General features: G+C 34.5%; 5 protein-coding genes across 5 annotated transcripts; 1 reads left to right on the forward strand and 4 right to left on the reverse strand.

The window, feature by feature from the left end:
• Positions 1-2,955: 2,955 nt before the first annotated feature.
• Positions 2,956-6,097, reverse strand: LOC9324705 (probable S-adenosylmethionine-dependent methyltransferase At5g38100). The gene is made up of 3 exons (XM_002888596.2): positions 5,927-6,097; positions 4,255-4,908; positions 2,956-4,090 (listed from the first exon to the last, which is right to left on the reverse strand). Exons 1-3 carry the CDS (start codon positions 6,071-6,073, stop codon positions 3,743-3,745), a joined length of 1,149 nt encoding a protein of 382 aa, XP_002888642.2. The 5' UTR covers positions 6,074-6,097; the 3' UTR covers positions 2,956-3,742.
• Positions 6,098-7,056: 959 nt separating this feature from the next.
• LOC9324706 lies at positions 7,057-8,382 on the forward strand. The gene is made up of 4 exons (XM_002887114.2): positions 7,057-7,273; positions 7,350-7,528; positions 7,619-7,726; positions 7,812-8,382. The coding sequence occupies exons 1-4, from the start codon at positions 7,147-7,149 to the stop codon at positions 8,307-8,309; spliced, it is 912 nt and encodes a 303-aa protein (XP_002887160.2). The 5' UTR covers positions 7,057-7,146; the 3' UTR covers positions 8,310-8,382.
• LOC9323226 (alpha,alpha-trehalose-phosphate synthase [UDP-forming] 6) lies at positions 8,320-11,681 on the reverse strand. Its single transcript, XM_002888597.2, has 3 exons — positions 9,191-11,681; positions 8,840-9,113; positions 8,320-8,752 (listed from the first exon to the last, which is right to left on the reverse strand). The coding sequence occupies exons 1-3, from the start codon at positions 11,200-11,202 to the stop codon at positions 8,465-8,467; spliced, it is 2,574 nt and encodes an 857-aa protein (XP_002888643.1). The 5' UTR covers positions 11,203-11,681; the 3' UTR covers positions 8,320-8,464.
• A 1,991-nt stretch (positions 11,682-13,672) lies between these two features.
• Positions 13,673-16,390, reverse strand: LOC9324707 (glycerate dehydrogenase HPR, peroxisomal). The gene is made up of 13 exons (XM_021034883.1): positions 16,046-16,390; positions 15,875-15,958; positions 15,646-15,786; positions 15,342-15,463; positions 15,167-15,248; positions 15,006-15,078; positions 14,829-14,920; positions 14,667-14,741; positions 14,480-14,587; positions 14,315-14,392; positions 14,190-14,234; positions 13,985-14,099; positions 13,673-13,874 (listed from the first exon to the last, which is right to left on the reverse strand). Exons 1-13 carry the CDS (start codon positions 16,166-16,168, stop codon positions 13,852-13,854), a joined length of 1,161 nt encoding a protein of 386 aa, XP_020890542.1. The 5' UTR covers positions 16,169-16,390; the 3' UTR covers positions 13,673-13,851.
• Positions 16,391-16,523: 133 nt separating this feature from the next.
• LOC9324708 (CDP-diacylglycerol--inositol 3-phosphatidyltransferase 1) lies at positions 16,524-18,673 on the reverse strand. Its single transcript, XM_021034884.1, has 11 exons — positions 18,462-18,673; positions 18,226-18,328; positions 18,059-18,143; positions 17,910-17,959; positions 17,644-17,683; positions 17,509-17,553; positions 17,348-17,413; positions 17,130-17,244; positions 16,992-17,048; positions 16,813-16,911; positions 16,524-16,718 (listed from the first exon to the last, which is right to left on the reverse strand). The coding sequence occupies exons 2-11, from the start codon at positions 18,290-18,292 to the stop codon at positions 16,659-16,661; spliced, it is 684 nt and encodes a 227-aa protein (XP_020890543.1). The 5' UTR covers positions 18,293-18,328; positions 18,462-18,673; the 3' UTR covers positions 16,524-16,658.
• Between the last annotated feature and the right edge of the window lie 67 nt (positions 18,674-18,740).

The following is an 18,740-nucleotide window of genomic DNA, read 5'->3' on the forward strand; positions in this document are numbered from 1 at the left end:
CCACTATGTATTATTGCCAATACTTTTGGGACCGCTTGGAGCTTGGTTCATGGCGAAGACAAAGAGACATATTCGAAAACAATGGTAATCGCACCCTGTCACTAGAATAATAGCCATTAATCCTAGTCCAACATTGGCTGGTCTGGTCTTTTTCTTTTTAAATAGTTTCATGATTGTCATCATCTTGATTTGTGTAAGTTAAGTTATGAATTAGTTAATGACGAAATAGAGCGAGCAATAGCTTAGTTGTGATGATATCTCAACTAATCATCTGAAATGTAACATCAATATAGATCCAAGTATGATTTGCCATATCCAAATTATCAAATTAAAATATACATTTTTCTACAAAATATTTCGAATATTTCTAAAAATCAGAACTTTGTTTTAGTAAAGTGATAACGAACTTTTTTTTTTGTTATGTTCGAAGTTTTGAGTTAGGAATGATACAAAATCGTGCTAAGCAAAACAACATAAATGGTTGGTGTACTGCATGTGCTTTAACGTGAGCAGTTTCATGAGAATTAGGGTTTCCACATGTTAATAATATTTATGAGTTAATACAACTAATTAAAATATGACTTTTAAGTCTTTAATTAACACGAAGCAGAGATGGTACAATCACGTAACACAGCCCTAGAATCTAAGCTCACTTCCTGATTCGAAAATTATGTAAGCTCACACGTCAGTTATAGATACAAAGTGCCACGACACCAACTTTTATGGGCTCTTTAGCCTCTCATTTAAGACTCGTTTCTTTAGATAATAGTCCATTTATATTTATTTTTGATCCATAAATTCTAAAGAACCCCATATAACACCTCCCCTTGTGATGAAAAAAAAAAAAAAAGACCTCCCCTTGAGGATATAAACTAGAGAAATTGCACTAGATAACCTAAAAAAAAACAAAATTAAATATCTAACCTCTAACCCCTCTATTCACTCTCTTTCTCTTCCTATCTCTCTCTACCTTCTTTCTAAAAAACTAACTTTTTTTTTTTGGTTATTCACCTAAATCACCCTATAAACTATTTACCTCCGATTTTTTTTTTCCAGGTTTAATTAACTAATTAATCAATAAAACGTCAGCAAAGAAAAACAAATTTGCTGCGTGAACTCTTTTAGTTCAAATCTTTTGATTTTGTGGGATTAGATATCCAACTTGACACATCATATTTCATTTTCACTTTCAGTTTAGTATTAAACTCGATCGAGATTATCAACTAAACAAAAAAACTAGAGAGATATGGTATGATTTTAAAAATAAACAATAAGAATATATCAAATATAGTAATTTTTAATATACAGTCATATGGAAATACGTTTATATATTAGTATTGTTTTAAAATTTTGACTAATTCTTATTTTATTCTCTTGTCCGACTCGATTTATATGGGGGACAAGATTCCTTAAAAGGGACAAATCACATTGCAAGAAGATAAGTGAATGTAAATAATTGTTTAAATAGATGCATACATATTTGTTAGTCAAACAACCCAAAGTTGACCCCAAATAATAAGTGTAATAGGCCTATGAGGCTAGGATATATAATGATCCTCACAGCTTCATTAGTCTAATTATCTGGCATTCACATGTTTATTCTTATATAAAAGTCAAATAGAAATAAATATATGTTTTTACTTTATAATTGGTGCAAAATGCTGTTTTAACTAAATAGTTGTGGTCTACTGATTTTTGATTGAGGAGGAGTTGTCCTATTGGTTTAGGTCGAGGACCGATTATCCCAAAATATAATTATTTAGTCACTCCTATTAATAGTTGAAAACTTGAAATGGTGTCTTTCAAAATAAAATCTATTAAAAGCAAGGTATATGTTTTTAGTTTACATTCGGAATATAATCATTCACCAAAACAACCATAGGTTTGGTGTGAGTCATCAGTTACAACTAGATGGTAGTTTCAATTTAAGTCGATTTTTGTTATGTTTCAGTTAAGAATTCTTATATTTACCGGCGTTTTGATTGTTTGTGTTATTTTCAGTTTCGTAAGTTTTTCTATTATAAGGTTTTTTTTTTTTTCATAAAAATCTCATTTGCAGTTGTTGGAGATTTGTATTCGGAAATATTAATTTTTGCCGATTTTGTATCTTTTAAAGTTCTAATAAAATTTGATGCAAAAAAAAATTTAATTTTATTTAACGTCAATGTGATAATCATTTTACGTCTATTGACACATATCTACAAGTACGACAATATAAACTTCTTTAGTAAATGAATAATCATCAAAAATTAAATATTATTGTTCTTAAGTGAAAAAATTTTATGTATGAAAATTGGTTAACTCTCTCGATCGTTCTTTCACGTCAGCACACCTGAGAGTGTCACGCGTCCATGAATGGATCGCTGAAAAAATCATTCGCTTCATCTTCATCTTCATCTTCATTGGCTCTTTTCGTTATCATATACTCCCTCCGTTTCAAAATGTACGACGTTTTAAGGTATTATTTTTGTTTTAAAATGTAAGACGTTTTCAAGTTTTTATGCAAATTATATATTAATTTAATATTTTCTGATTATTTATATTATGCAATCTCATTTATGATTGGTTGAACTTTTTAAAAGTGGATATTTCTTAATCTGCGTGCTTTTAACTAAAACGTCTTATATTTTGAAACGGATGAAGTACGTTTTTTCTCTAATCAACTACAATTATAAACACTAGATAGGATAAACAAGCAAAGCAAAACTAAAGAAAAGAAAAAAGAAAATTTCTTAGTAAAACAAAACTCAACCATTGTTTATGTTGGAGTCACATAAACATCTGATTACCCGACGATGTCGAAGTTATCATCAAATCGGACTTCTAGATGGTAACATATATTTTATTAAAAAATACTATATATAAAAAGTGAATATTTATACCACTAATAAACACAAAATTAATTAATAAAAATATTTAACATTAATTTTTATAAAATTAAAGCAAAAGCCCGCTTGTCGGATATTCACCTAATACTTATAATTTTCGAACAACAATTGTCTTTATATTTCACCCAACAGCCATTTATCTCTTCACTCTCAGCGTTATTAACACTTTTACTATTTGTTTAATCAAATATGATGCATAATTATTCTCCTTTATTTCTGGTTTTACTTGCATATATTAATTTTTGTAGATGTTTACTAGACTAATATAGTCAACTAAAAATATATTGTGGACCACCTACTCTTTTTTTCTTGCTATGGGACCACTTACTATATTTTGTTGGCATTACAACAACTTATACAAACACATTATTCTAATTACGATATATAGGTCGACAACATGTTGAGATTACGATAGGTATACAGTACTGTACAACTCTCTAGATGATAAGAGTATTTCGATCGATTAACTAACTACGTCGAGATTACCCAATGTATGAATATTATACATCAATTTCGTATGGACAAATTTTGCGACAGATTCTTTCTAAATGAATTTTACCCAAAACTGATTAGTTTTTAATGAATTTTCGTGTGTAAATGAACATGAAAGGATCATTTTGGTTCAAAAAGTAATATACTTATATTAATGAGATTTATTCGAACTGAGTAACGTAAAAAACATACTATAACAATAACAAAAAAACCTTGTAATTAATAATCACAACAAACTATACCCTTGATGGCTTGATCCTAGCCCGGATTAAACCGATCAAAATCACTAAACGAAAAAAACACATACATAAAACTTTTTTTTTTGGTTAAAATCACATACAAAAAACTTGCCAAATAAAATTTTATTTTCGTTGCAACGCAAAGAACAACATGACCTTCTCACGGTAGCTAGATTCAATCTTCTCGGTGAGTCCAACAAGTTTTGCGGTGAGACGGTCGAAGATTTCGTCAAGGAGATGTTCACCGAAATGGTTGATGAAGAGAGATCCCATTGTGGCCTTTATGCAAACCATCCAATGCCTAACATCCTCCACGTTCATTGGCCGTTTGAGCCAGGCCGTGGGGTTCATCAGCTCCATCGATGCGACAGTGAAGCATCCATTTTTCTCGACCAAGACTGTTACCTCCTCAGGCGATGCCGAGTATATAGGTATGTTAAAGGTATCGACTTGCTCTTCGCTGATCAAACCCTACATGCCAATCTCACTAAACTCAAAAAACCCATAAGTAAAAGTAAACAAGTGATGTGTCTATAATATGTTACTACCTTAACATTATCAAATGTATCTCATTTGAAGAGAGTTTGAGTTTCTACATGTTTCAGATTATTTTTTTAGAGAATATGAAGAACTACCTGGGATTGCATTTGAGTGAGAACATCAGCCATGGACGTATACATGATACTGTCGGCAAGATTGGAGAAAGGCATTCCTTTAGGTATCCCACACATTCCAACAACCAAAAGACCTCCACTTACTATTTCTTTAGCTCTAGCTTCTAGAAACTTCTCCATGTCCCGACCAAACTGATCCCTATAAGCCTTCACAACTTCCTCCGCGGCATTTGAGTAGTGAACCTTGCCTTTATTCCACGCCTTGGAGGGTTTGTCCAACACCTCCTTCGGAACACTCGATAGCCAATGTGTGGCCCCAACTGTCACTACCATATGAACGGAGGATTGAGGAAGAACACGGCCATAGAACGAACCCGGGACCCCGACCGCGAAGTAACTCCGGTCTTGAGGGAGAGATGTGAAGAGAGTGTTGAAGTCGTTTTGTGGGAGGTCGTTGAAGAAGACAAGAAACTCTGGTTTTGAGGAGTTTGATTTTCTTAAGCTGGTTTCAACGGATTTGATGATGTCGTCAACGAGAAAGAATGTGTTTGGTCCTGTTGCACAACCAAGATCGGCTATGTGGAATGTGTTGGAGTCAGAGATTAGGGTTTTTGCATTGAGTTTCTCTAATATCAATTTGTCTATTGTCTCTTTCACCAAACTTGTTGTTCTTCTCTGTTCACACCAAAATCAGTCAAAAGCTTATACTATATAAAAAATCAAAAACTTTTTTAAAATTAATTTTATACTTTTATGACCGAACAAACCATATGAAACGAAGTAACCCAAATATTTCCAAGATATTAACGTAAAAGTAATTTTGATGCACTATGTCTATATATGAGATGAGATCCAAACCATATTAAAAAAGAAAAAGAAAAAAACATAAATTTTATACTTTAACTCTTTAAGAACCTAGATTGAGTAAAACTGAAATAGTCCCTTGACTCCCTTCAATCCCTGCTAGATTTAGCTTCAATATTATGATTCAGCTTTTCGTAAGACAATGAAGCCGCTTAATGATCTTTGGTGTTTTTTTTTTGTGTGGCTCGATGAGTTCTGAACATTTTAATATCGTTATTGAAGTTTCCTTTTTTTTTTTTAAGTACATAATAACAAGGAACCAAGTTTTGACTAAAAAAAGGTCATATATATATAAGAGATGATAAAAATGAAGTCATGGGGCTTCCAGTTGATCCGAAAAGCCAGCCAAGTAACATGTGTATTCAAAAATCACCTGATCATATTCTTAAATTGTCTCTTTGAAAAATACTAAACAAGGTTTGTTAATTTTTGACATATATATATATATATATATATATTGTCTTACAAAATCATCATAAACCCTCAGTTTCAACTCATTTTAATGACACTATAACAACTAAAGAAAATCAAAACCAAAATATGATAAATCTGAAAAGTTTCAACTATAATATTTACTCATATATAAGAACATGGTTCCCTTTATTTTTCTTTAGCATTTAGAACATTTATCAACTATTTTGTAATTGTTCTATAAATGCATACCGCTTTTCTATCACTATCTCTTATCTCTTTCGACTATTTTATAATCTTACACCGTTTTTTCAAACTGCTAAAAATTCGTAGCGTTACCAATTGGCAACCAGTGAAAAAGGCATAAAATAGGAGAAGAAGAAAATAAAGATTAAAAAGAAAAGCTCTAAAGATAGACCTGCAAATGAGAATTCTTAGAGTAGCTGTTCGGACCATCTCCTCCACTCATAGGAAGTGAATTAAGAACAATCTCCACTTTCCCCATTATACTTTTGTGATTTTCTTCTATACTTTGGCTATGTCGCCTATCATTTATATAGGCCATGCACCTAACACGTATTGCTTAATATTATATTTACTTTAACAATAATTGAAACCCTCTTGAATTGAACTACAACACACACACACACGCGATTATATGCGTATAAAAGCAAGAAAATTAATACAAGAATTTGCATCCATTGTGCTTGTTTTAAAACAAAGGACAATTTTATTGTAAATCAATAAATTTGTTCTTCCAATCACTTAAGGTGGCCAATTTTCTAATAAATAAGAATCTTATTAGTATAAGTCATAGACTAGCTACTACTCTACTAGCTAGGGAGAATCATCAATGGAGTGGAATTCATAGTTTTTATTTTTTCTTTTTGGTGCAACTATAGTATATGTTTTTAAACCAATAAATTTTTTACAAATCAATATAGTACACTAGTTATTTTTGTCAACAAATTCATTGGTTTCATTCACTGAGCTCAGACAATCCCATATCCACATTCAATGAACTACTACTACTACATATGTTTTAAATTAAATAGAGAAGCTAATACTGAATTATCAGTGATTATTATTACAGTGGTCCTAATACATTATGTAAGACTACAATAAATATACTATTTTCTTTTAAAAAAGTTAATATTATTGAACTAATTATAGGTCTTGCGTGAGAAAACTACGTAATCGTAGGGGCATCAAACTAATAATTAAATCATAGGTTAAATCATGGGATATATGCCCATTCGTCTCCAAAGGAGATGCTCTGTACTAATATATCCAAGAATTAATCAAAAGATGCCAAAATATATGATAATAAACATAATCCGTTTGTTTATATCTCCCTCAATGTGGTTTCTTGATTCTTACACAAATAATTATAATAGAACATCATATAAAATTTTCCTGAAATAACCGAATACACAAATAATTATATTAGATTTACTGGGCCTTTTAGATAAGCATATTAAAGTTATGGGCCTGGGATTGGGCTTGGGCCTTGGATCTTTCCGGTTATATTGATGAAATTTCTCCAGTGCTTCCTTTTTGGTTCTCTTCACGAATCTGAAGACTACTGATTTGATTCCGTCTCTGTCAACAGCTCTACTTTCTTCGTGTCGACTGTCGATGATGGAGCCTCTGAAGTCAGACAGTTTATGTGATCGCTTTGTGACTGGGAATTTAGACCTTGATAACTGGATTTGGGTTATTGAGTACTTTGCGAAATTCAAAACTGAGCTTTGGATGTTAAATGGTAATTGAAAAGCTTCTTTGATTTTTCAGAAATAAATTTTCGATTTCTTTTTGATTTTGTTTTCTATTTATTGCAGATGTGTTTGAAATGGCTCCTAAGCTTCCAGATTATTTGGGTGAATATACCAATGAGATGGTAGCTTTCAGATGCTTAGCTTCTTTGTTTGCTTCTGATCTTGTTTCTGAAGCTGACTCAAAGATCGAGTTTGATTCGTCTGAGAGCTGTGAATATGTACTTCAATGTATCTTGGATGAGGTACTAGTACAGATGATTAATCTTGCATTTCCTTTTCAATGTGGTTTCTTGATTAGGTCTGCTTAGATTGCTTGGTTCTTTGTTTTCTAGATACCTTTATCGGAACTGAAACCGGGTGCACCGGGATTATCGAAGTGGAATCTTCAACCCTTTATCAAAAGCAAGCTTCTTTGTCTACCAAAATGTGTTTTGGAACTGGTATTAGGCTTGCTTTGAAGTTCCTTTTAGATGAGAGCACTATAAGGCTTTTAAGGTTTATGTTTGTTTTCTTTTGTTTTATCAGATGATTGAACCATCTTCCTCTGAGAATGATACTGAAATGTCTCCTTGTAATGAGGAAGAGACTCTGAGAAGTGATGGCAAAGAGACTGATCTTACGGGGAGAACAGAAGACGGACAATCATTTTCTCGTGGGGCTGATGAGATTAGTAGATCCCATGAGTTGCTCCAAAGAAGAAACGAGGGATATCGATATGAAAAAGATGGTCATTTGTCAAGTCTTGCAGAGAAGATATACACATGTGTTAAATGCAAAGAAAGTGGGAAGCTGTTGTTTTGCTCTAGTGATGGCTGCCAAGTCCTGGTTCATCAGAAATGTTTGGATTCACCACCTGCTTACGATGATGCTGGAAATTTTTACTGCTCTCTCTGTGCTATTACTTGTGCTTCAGCTGAATATGTTCAATCTCAAGATGAAGTGGCTAAAGCAAAGAAGAAACTAGTTTCGTTTCTTAGACTAATGTCAGAGGTTAACAAGAAGAAATCTATTGAGGGAACCTGAACAATTTGTATGATATAAAGCCTTGTTCATATATTCTAAGATTGTCAATGAAGGAAAATTACATTCTCACTCAGTATCTCTCTTTGTTACAATTTTCCGTGGTAAAATATACAAACTTGAGAGATTTCTAGTCTCTGATACTTTTCCGTGACTTTTTAAACAGGAGTGATCTGGTCTGTAACAGAAGCTAAACCATGCATTAACCTGACAATCTCAGTAGTGTCATCCAGGTAATACTTGGCCTTGCTAGGCTTTTGACCGACAGTACAAGCGAAAATCTCAGCTCTTGGGGCAATCGAAGGGCCTTCAGTGGAACTGCATATCACCTCAAACATGTCTTCATCAGACCGGTCATCTCCAATACATAGAACAAACTCAGGAAGTGTTCCTCTTTCTTGCATCATCGAAAGCATCCTTCTGGCTATAAGTCCCTTGCTCACACCCTGCATTACGACAACAAGAAATAAGAAAGACTCTACAAATGGAAACATATGCCAAGGTTTTGTGGGGAATTGAACAGAAACACAGACCTGCGGCTTGACCTCAACATAGTTTTGTCCTCGCTTGACTGTTACAGGTTCATTGGCAAGGACACTTTCAAGATGATCTAGAAGTTCCTTAGCTTGACATGAACCAAAATCAGGGTCAGCATCTTCATAACTCCAAACAAGAGCAGTCTCCTTGTCTTCAATTGTTGATCCGTCGGTTGTCTCAGTGTAAAGTTCCATCACAGGCTCTGCAATTTGTTTCCAAGAACAATCTGCTGCTGCCACACAGTTTTCCCATTCTACTGCCTTCCTTAGCCTGTGTAGTAGTCAGATAGAGCTTGAGTTATAAGATATAAGGGTAATGCTGGGGAATAAAAAATTTTGGTTGATTACCTCAGAAAATAGCCATGTTCCGCAGCAATTCCAAGCTTCTCACAAGGACTAAACCAGTCCGATAGAGTTTCTCGGCTTTTGGCGCTAACAATGAACACCAGATTGCCCTTGTCCCTACACAAGGTGTTCAATATGTCGATTGACTTTGACGAAGGTCTTTTATCGATAGATCCCTGTGGCATTAAAGTATCATCATAGTCCAAAAGAATAGCCCGTGTCTTTGTTCTCTTATAAGCTGATACTATGTGTTCCATTGACAGCTTCCTGAAGCTCTGGTCTAGTGCCACAACTCTGAAACTGAGACCAAATCCAATTCCCCAACACCTCCTTCGTCCATGTTCACCACAACTCCTCTCAAGATCTTGGAGGAAGCTACGAGCCCAATAGCCAACATCATGTGTACTTACATACTTGTAATGCTTCTCATGTCTTAGCTGCTTCTCCGGTTCAGCCACTTCAAGGGCACTATCCATTGCATCAGCTACTGCATCAACATTCCAGGGATTAACACGAATGGCTCCGCTTAGCGATGGAGAGCAACCAATAAACTCAGAAACCACCAGCATGCTTTTCTTGTTATGATTATTCGGCTCCAGCTTTAAAATTTTGTCCAGCTTCTCATTTCCTTGACGGGAAACTATGTATTCGTAAGGTATAAGATTCATTCCATCCCTAACCGCTGTCACCAAACAACACTCAGCTACTACGTAATAAGCAACCCTTTCATAGAACTTCAACGGTGCATCGATCAATACTATAGGATCGTATCCGGGTCTCCCAAACGTCTCATTAATCCGCTTAACAGTTGAATACGTCTCAGCTTGCATCTCTTTAACATCTTTTCCTTTCCCTCTCGCCGGATTAGCTATCTGCACCAACACAACCTTCCCTTGCCATTCAGGATGCTGCATAAGCAGCTGCTCCATAGCCAACAGCTTTAAAGTAATCCCTTTGAAAATGTCCATGTCATCTACACCGAGCAGCATTGTCCTGCCCTTTCGACCATACCGCTCAATGAGCTCCCCGACTTTCCTTTCAGTCTCGGGTAAGCTCAGAACGGACTGAAGCTGACCCATATGAATTCCCACAGGTAGAATTTTGATACTCACGGTTCTACCGTAATACTCAAGTCCAATGTATCCTCTCTTAGATTCATAAGTAAGACCGAGCATTCGACTACAACAAGACAAGAAATGCCTTGCGTAGTCAAAAGTATGGAACCCTATCAAATCCGAGTTTAGCAAAGCCCGAAGAAGCTCCTCACGAATAGGCAGAGTTTTGTAAATCTCAGACGATGGAAACGGACTATGAAGGAAGAAACCAAGCTTCACCCTATTAAACCTCTTCCTCAAGAAAGTAGGCAAAACCATCAAATGATAATCATGTATCCACACAAAATCATCCTCAGGATTAATCACCTCCATAATCCTATCAGCAAAAATCTTGTTCACAGAGACATAAGCTTGCCACAAAGCCCTATCAAACCTACCTCCAAGATCAGGAGAAAGTGGCAACATGTAATGAAACAAAGGCCAAAGCTGTTGCTTACAGAATCCATGGTAGTATCTAGTATACAAATCCAAAGGCAAGAACGTAGGCACACACTTAAAACTCTCAAGAAGAACCTGATACACTTCTTCTTGCTCATTAAGAGGAATCTCTTCTTTCAAACAACCAACATAGATAACTTCAATAGCTTCATCTCCTAACCCATCTTTCAATTGAAGAAGAAGTGAATTCTCATCCCAAGAAAAGTTCCAACCTTTGCTACAACAAGTACTAGTACTACTACCACTACCCTCTAGCCTTCTCTGAGCTCGGATTGGTAATTCATTAGCTACAATGATGATACGATCTTTAGGAGACAGATCAGTTTCTTTAGAGTCATTATCGATGTTTGACATGATTCCAGCAACGGCCATGATTCTTGGGATTTGTCGGTTCATGCGTCCAAACGTTGGTGAGTCTCCTGAAGCTAACTCCAACAGATTCGAATACGATCTTGAAACCATTTCTTGATATTAAACAGAGAAAAAGAGAGAATTTTTAAAGAAATTATTGATACCCTTTTGGATTTTGGTTTCAGACAAATGAAGCTAGAGGTCTCTTGTAATGGAAAGGTTAAAGAAAAAATAAGGCTTTTGATTGAAACATGATGAAAGAAACAGACTAAGCCTTCACCGATTAAACATGAGAAAGAGAAAGAAAGGAATAGATTCAAGGATATTATTATTACAGCTTCAAACAAAAGTAAGGACAAATATTAAAAGGTGAGGTTTAAATTTGAGAAGAGAAAAAGAGATTTTTGACTGTGTTGATGAGAAAATGCTTCTTCTATGCGTCTTTAAGACAAAGTAGAAAAAAGTTGATTCTTTCTTATTACCGGCACTTTTTCTTCAGACAGATGTATTCTTCGTTTTTAAGGTTTTTGCGTGTGAGATTGGAATTATAATGAAAACAGTTTAGTTTTTTTTGTTTTCTTTCTCAGACAGAGCTTGTGCGTCTCCTTAAGTCTCAACATAAATTTATAAACGCACCCAAAAATGGAAAACTGTTAATTAAAAGGACTTTTACAAGGTAAAATGTTGATTTTAAAAGTTAAAACCCAACATATAATCACTTTTAATTCTTAAACGAGAGCATGGAAATTATATAGTTGAAAAATGTTTGTGAGAGGATTTGAGAGTACAAATTAATGATGGAAAAAGGGTGGAAAAAGAGAAGAGGACGTAAAGTTTGGTCACACCAAGAGAAATGTGTGGTTTGATCTTATCCGTTAGTGTCTTAGACCAAAGTGGGACCTCTAAGCAGCTGTCACATGGGGTTTTGGTCTCAGCAAAACACCACGTGGTGTACGTTGCTCAGCATGCTACGTGGCGAGATCTCAGTGCTTTTGTCAACTTAAGATAGAGTGTCAATTGTTTTTTATACAAAATTTAGTGATATTTTATTTTTAAATTTTCTCATTATAATATATTCATTCGGTTACTTATTAAATTAAATTTTGGAAAAGAAAAAAAACATTATTGCAAAAAAAGAAAAAATACATTTTCTAAAATTTTTATTATGTTTATTAGTTATTGTTGATGAATTATAGATTTTAAAAAATAAATTAAATACTATCGATAAAAAATTATAGAAAATTGTCAATAAAAAATAATGTACTATAATCAATTTAATATTTTTGAAAAACTTCGAAATTAAATTAATTAAAAAGAGAGAGATTATGAACTTTAAATATATATATATATATATATATATATATATAAACTGAATTTATATATATTAGAAAATGATCTAAGCGTTTGTGTGGATTTAGTATTATATTATGTTTAATTGCCTTTAAAAGCTGCAATTTTAATACTAAAAGAAAAAGATACTAAGAGAGAAAAAAAGAAGTTAAACTCAAGATATTTCATCAAACACATAATTTAACTTCTATGTGGAAGTGTGATGAAAGATAATTGATCTTCAACAAGCTTTTTGTTGATGGTTATACTTATACAGGATAGCTTCGCAACCCAAGTCTTTCTTTTACATTTTATTAGTGCATTCTCTTTTGTCAAGTTGCGATGAACGATCTTTTAAATATGCAGGTGTTGCAGCCCACAAGCTATATTCCTAAATCACATCAGAACAATTCATTCATTCTAAGTAAATTTGAAAATTTTATATTAACCTCATTAACTCTTTCATTAGAAGTGACAACTTCTGAAGTAACATTATCTTTCGGTTCTCTATGAATCACTACCACATTATAACATCATTGATCCCTTACACTCTTCAAAGCATCTAAGTAATTATGGTTGCTCGAGATCAAAACAATATTTGTTGGTGCAATGTTATTGTCAACCATTTAAAAAGAGCCGCAATGATCTTTCTATCCGATAAATCATACAATCTTTGTTTAGCTTTTATACTATAATTTAACTTGGCTAAAAGAACCACATAATTTGCTTCTTACTTTTCAAAAAAAATTATGTCACCATATTCCGTAAAAAAACATATCTTTTCGTTCACATCATAATTTACTGAAAATATCTAATGTGATGATTTTTGTACAGAAAATCGTCATGTCTATACTTTATAAAACAAAAAATAAATTATTATATATATATATATCTAAAACGTAATCATGATTATGATATTGATTTATAATTGAAGAAAACTTTAATATTATATTATGTATAAAGATGTGATTTTATCGCTATGGTCAAAAAACTTTACTACTATTATGGTTACCAACTTACCACTTATCTTATATGTATATTACTATGCTCTACCAATATTTTTGTTTTTAACTGTTCCATTATTTTTTTTCCCGACAAAATTCTACTACCGTTTTGTGTCATGAATCGGACTTTTAAAAGTTTCAAAACCGTTCTGTGATGTTCTCAAACGGGAATGGATGGTAGATCCATGAGTACAAATTCTAAAACTAGAGACGAAATGCTTTACTTGATGTCTTAGAAGATTGTACTCTTAGCAAATTTTATGAGATAAAGAAAGTGGGTAATAGACTCATCAACAATATAACACTTAAAAGAGTGATTTATATGATCCAACATGGTTGTTGCATATACATTACATAAACACAACTTGACACCATCATATATTCACTTAAAACGATTCTTCCAAATCTCCCCTTCTTCATACTTAACTCATAGCTTCGAAACAGGCAATCCTGAAAAAAAAACCAAAGAATATATATATGAGAGTAAATTTAATAGAGAATGGGAACAAATTTGTATAAGTGGATTAGGCATGCTTTGTTTGTTTGTCTAAGTGTAGTACCTAAAGCTTTTGAGTTGACGATGCTTGGACTGGCATTGGGCGGTGAAGCGTTTTCGTTCAAGAATGGATCGACTCGGTTCGGGTCATGCCAAATCGGGTAGCCTTTGACTCTTCCCTGTTAAAACATTTTAAGAAGAAGATGATTAGAGTTTAGTCATTTGAACCATACAAAAAAGAGGATTTTGGAATGGGAATGAATGCATACAAGGACGTTGAGAGCTGCAAGTGTAGCCATTCCTTCACGAGTCCACTGTCATCATCAGAAGAAGTTAAGGTCAGTTCTATTAATTATCTGTTTAGACACAAAGAAACGTTTCTTCAGTTTGTAACCTTGGAAGCAGAAGCAATGTGAGGAACAACAATAGCGTTTTTCATATCAGCAAGCCCTGGTTTCATGAATGGCTCTTCCTGAAACAATGTGATTTAACAACACTTGTTAAGCCCTCAAAGATAACCTTTTATGTTTTGGGTTGATCATAGCGTATATGACAGTACCTCAAACACATCGAGACCAACTCGGAACATCGGGTTCTCTTTGAGATGTTCGACCAGAGCTGCCTCATCAATCACAGGACCTCTGCTGCAGTTCACAAGGATTGCTTCCTGAAACAAATAAATATAACCAAGAACAAGATCAATAACAATAAGAGGGAATCAAATGAAATAGCGAAAGCGAAATCACCTTTTTCATCATGGCAAGCCTCTCTTTGTTGACAAGATGGTAAGTGGTTTTGTCCAGCACCGGGTGAAGACTTATCTGTATCAGATTACAGCCAGTTCATAAGAGATACTCTACAAATATTTAACAAAAAGAATAGTTTGTGTCTGCGTGAATTCCATATACCAGATCAGCCTCACGCAGCACCTCCTCCATGGACGAAGCTCGTTTCCATGTCACAGGTTGTTCCCCATTTGCTTTCAAGAATTGTCCATAAGCTGCCAATGACCATTATCTCGAGTATATAAAACTTCAACATAAAGATGAAGAAAAGAGTATTGTATAGAAACTGTATGTATTTACCTGTCACAAACTTCTCAAGACGAGTGGATTGGTAAAGATCAAAGTAGATCAAATTCATCTTGAACCCTTCCACCTGTTTTCGAAACAAAGAGGTAAAAAACCGAAGCTTTTGTTTAGATAATGTGGATTGGAATATACAAATGCCATTGCAAGAAGCTTACCATCATTCTAGCATAAGCAGATCCAATACGTCCAGCTCCAATAACTCCAACAGTTTGTCCTTTAAGTAAGTTCCCCACAAACCTACCAAAACCAAACAACGCGATTACAATAGTTTCTCAAGTTCTTGAAATCAAGAAGAATAGAGATCAGAATGTTTTAGTCTAGTGATCTTACAGATGAGGAAGCCATCCCTCGTACAAGCCACCTCTCATGAATTTGTCGGCTTCAACAATTCTTCTTGCAGCAGCTAGGGAAAGAGATGCAGCTAGTTCGGCCGTCGTCTCAGTCAACACTCCCTATCCAACGCAAACAAACAACATTTTTATGTTTTGTTTCTTCAAAATTACCACCAAAATCATAAATACCACAAATTTAAGGTTTAGTAAAGATACTAATGATTTAGTAACCATTACTAAAACTTTTAAAAACCCTTCCTAAGCCTATCTTTGGAGCTAAAATTTGTTTTTGTTGTTATTACCGGTGTGTTACCGACGGCAATTCCATACTTACTGGCAGCTTCAACATCAACGTTGTTGTAACCAACGGCCATGTTACTGAAAGCTTTCCCTCCAGCTTTGCTCAGAGCTGAAAACAGAGTCTCTCCCCAATCTTCCGTCAACTATAACCAAACCAAAACATAACCAATATTTTACTTTACTTTCATACGCTAAAAATAGATATCTTTATGTTCTGTTTCATTCCATTACCTGACCAATGACTCCATCACACTTGTCTCCGATCAGATCAATGATATCTTCTACAGACAAGATCGTCTTCTTCAAATGACATATCTATTATTCAAAACAAAAACAGAAAACTAAGTGTGAATGAATCAAAAGTAGTAATAATCTTGATGCCTAGAAAGAAGAAAGAATTACCTCAACGCGACAACCTTGGTCTACCAAGAGATTGATCCAGCGAGTTCCCGGCATCGGTTTTGTGCTGACAACTCTGTATTTTCCATTAGGATTATACACTTCAATGGACACCGGTTTTGCCATGGCAGAGAAAAGAGAAATCTTCAAGTGTTTCTGTGGTGAGAATTTGGAAAAACAGAGGTCCTCTGCCTTTAAAAAAAGTTCAGTTTTTTAACTCAGTCACTAGGATTTATGTGGTTTGAAATCGAAAACAAGATCCAACGGTCGGTTTTGCATGATCATTATCTACGTTTTTTGTTTTTTTAATTTGATGTGGTTCATATGTTGATGATGAGTGACAAAGAACTGCTTCGTGTGTATTATCTGAGTCTGGACCTTACGTTTTGGGAACGAGATAATGCTGACGTGTCCATATCCAAAACTCAACTCTGCATCAAAAACTGAATTAAAATAGAAACATAGATTCAAGATTATTATGTACAAAACAAAATTATGTCAAAAGGCAAATCAATATTTCTTCATCTCATTAAAAACAATTATCTACATCCACAGTGAAAAGAGAACAAACAGTTAAAAAAGAAGAAGAGTTTCAGGTTGAGGAAAAGGAAGATGATCAAGGCTTCTGCTGCTTCTCTATATCATACAGTACACAAACGTCTGCAGCAGTTTTCATCTGAAAAATATGCCACAATCAATTATATAATTAGAACAAACGACAGCTTCTAATAGAGGGATTAGTGGCGGATTTGGTAATATGTTAGCTTTACCTGAATGACATTAACGGTCTGCTTCATCGACCAACCGAACAATGTCAAAGCCAGGAGAAAAGAGAGTGGTGAAATCTGTGTTAATGTGGTAACTACGACCTGCAACGGTAACAAAGCTTAGTAGTTAAGCAAAAGTAAGGACTCAAAGATAGACTAAATGAAAGAAATGAGAAGCTAACATTCAGGAGATTTTCGGATTGGTTCTTTGCAATGAGAAGAAGGATGATATACAGAACCTGCAAGTTTGAAAAGATTTGCGTTTAAGAAGACATAATCTCAAAGGATTAAGATGGAAATAAAGAGACAAATTCATTCACCTCGCAAGAAACACAGCAATAACACATAAATATCCGGTTTCCATAGTAGAGTCTAAAAAGCCAACTTGTGCTGTCTTTCACATCCTTATGGCTGCTCTTCCCTGCTAGAAACGTACTGCGAGTAGAATATGAAGTCCCTGGTTAGAAACTGGAGATTTGAATAGTATAGAGAAGCATCTACGGACTACGGTGTAACAAGAAAGAGTTAATTAGTTTACCTGTACATCTGCAGCCAGTGACTAGCAATATCTAAAGCCAGCAATGAGAGGAAGACCAAGCTAGGCCTATTTAAATATGAAAGAAAAAGTAAGAAAAATGCAATTAATAAGGTAGAAACTCCAGAGATGCTACGGAAAAAGATACAGAGAAGTATCCTCACCTGTAGATCTGAGAGAGAATCACGAGTAGACAAGCCGTGCTAACTCTATAACCCAAAATGACCACCAACAAAATGTCAAAATTCACTAAACATAAAAGTAGGTTGATCCTAGCATATATGTAGAAGAAGACTCACCTATCTGTGACCATGTCAAGAACAGCTCCAAATGTTGAAACTGAGGAAGAAAGGAAGAGAAGTGAGTCAAGTTCTAGCTTCCTACATATTATAGTAATGGCATGTGATGCATATCTTAGCTTATAGAATCACAATGAAAAAATGTCTATCACATTGAAACTAAACACTAGCAACATACTATCCTAATCTTGATCAGTAGTACGATCTTTTGACCAACCGTACGCAATAAAAATGTGAATTATAAAACAAGATAGAAGTTCTTGAACCTTGGTTGAATCTACGAGCGACCCAGCCATCCACAGCATCACAACAAAAGCTAGAGAGAGCCACATTTATCACAAAAGAAGACTATTAATGCCATTATCCAAAACATGAAAAAACCTTAATGGAAAAGCAAAGAAGAAAGTTGCAGGACCTGAAGAAATAAAGGACCGAGAAAAGTGTCTTGTTGGAGAAACACACAGCAAAAGCAACACAGTTCAAGAGAACTCTCATGTACCCTGAAAGCAATCAATAAATCATCATCACAACAACAATCTTTAATGCTAAGAAAAAAGCTAAAGAGAAATTAAAGAGACCCACCAACAATATTAGGTATATAAAGATACACAGACAACTTCTCAGGTCTAGGTCTCTCCTTTTTAGCCATCAGAGCTTTGAACTAAATCAATTTCTCAAGATCCACCTACACAAGCAAAGATTGAAAAAAAAGAAAACTTTTTTCTCATAACCCATCACCGGAAAATGTATAGAGACACGAACCCATCTCCGGAAAATCACAAATTCATCCGATTTCAGTAGAAAGAGCGAAAATTTACCAAATCGAAGAGGAGGGGAAACAAATCGTCACTTGGAAACAGGTTAGAGTTGTCGAGATCTAGAAGAGAGAGATGTAGAAGGAGTCAAAAGGAGCTTCAGAATCTTCAATTGGAAACCAAATCGAACCAGATTCGCCGCTATTCTCAAGTTTCCAACGACGGACGAAATATTCTCAATCTGGCAGCTCTTGAACATTCAAAAATAATATTGATTTCTGATTTAGAAATGTCAATTATTTATCTTAATTTATCAAACGAACCCTCAAAGCTTAAACATTC

This window comes from Arabidopsis lyrata (genome assembly GCF_000004255.2).
Source record: "Arabidopsis lyrata subsp. lyrata unplaced genomic scaffold ARALYscaffold_2, whole genome shotgun sequence".
NCBI classification, from domain to species: domain Eukaryota; kingdom Viridiplantae; phylum Streptophyta; class Magnoliopsida; order Brassicales; family Brassicaceae; genus Arabidopsis; species Arabidopsis lyrata.

Bases quoted from the DNA above. Each gene is read 5' to 3' on its own strand.
- LOC9324705 (XM_002888596.2), bottom strand. From the start codon at position 6,073: ATGGCCTATATAAATGATAGGCGACATAGCCAAAGTATAGAAGAAAAT. The intron at 4,909-5,926 runs GTCTATCTTTAG...TGGTGTGAACAG, and splicing joins CTAAGAATTCTCATTTGCAG to AGAAGAACAACAAGTTTGGT. The intron at 4,091-4,254 runs GTAGTTCTTCAT...ATTGGCATGTAG, and splicing joins TCACTCAAATGCAATCCCAG to GGTTTGATCAGCGAAGAGCA.
- LOC9324706 (XM_002887114.2), top strand. From the start codon at position 7,147: ATGATGGAGCCTCTGAAGTCAGACAGTTTATGTGATCGCTTTGTGACT. The intron at 7,274-7,349 runs GTAATTGAAAAG...TATTTATTGCAG, and splicing joins TGAGCTTTGGATGTTAAATG to ATGTGTTTGAAATGGCTCCT. The intron at 7,529-7,618 runs GTACTAGTACAG...TTTGTTTTCTAG, and splicing joins TTCAATGTATCTTGGATGAG to ATACCTTTATCGGAACTGAA.
- LOC9323226 (XM_002888597.2), bottom strand. From the start codon at position 11,202: ATGGTTTCAAGATCGTATTCGAATCTGTTGGAGTTAGCTTCAGGAGAC. The intron at 9,114-9,190 runs GTAATCAACCAA...ACTACTACACAG, and splicing joins GAACATGGCTATTTTCTGAG to GCTAAGGAAGGCAGTAGAAT. The intron at 8,753-8,839 runs GTCTGTGTTTCT...GTCGTAATGCAG, and splicing joins ATGTTGAGGTCAAGCCGCAG to GGTGTGAGCAAGGGACTTAT.
- LOC9324707 (XM_021034883.1), bottom strand. From the start codon at position 16,168: ATGGCAAAACCGGTGTCCATTGAAGTGTATAATCCTAATGGAAAATAC. The intron at 15,249-15,341 runs GTAAGATCACTA...TGGTTTTGGTAG, and splicing joins GAGGGATGGCTTCCTCATCT to GTTTGTGGGGAACTTACTTA. The intron at 14,742-14,828 runs GTATATGGAATT...AATCTGATACAG, and splicing joins TGCTGCGTGAGGCTGATCTG to ATAAGTCTTCACCCGGTGCT.
- LOC9324708 (XM_021034884.1), bottom strand. From the start codon at position 18,292: ATGGCTAAAAAGGAGAGACCTAGACCTGAGAAGTTGTCTGTGTATCTT. The intron at 17,554-17,643 runs GTGAGTCTTCTT...TTTGGGTTATAG, and splicing joins CTTGACATGGTCACAGATAG to AGTTAGCACGGCTTGTCTAC. The intron at 17,245-17,347 runs GTAAACTAATTA...TTCTACTCGCAG, and splicing joins CACTGGCTGCAGATGTACAG to TACGTTTCTAGCAGGGAAGA.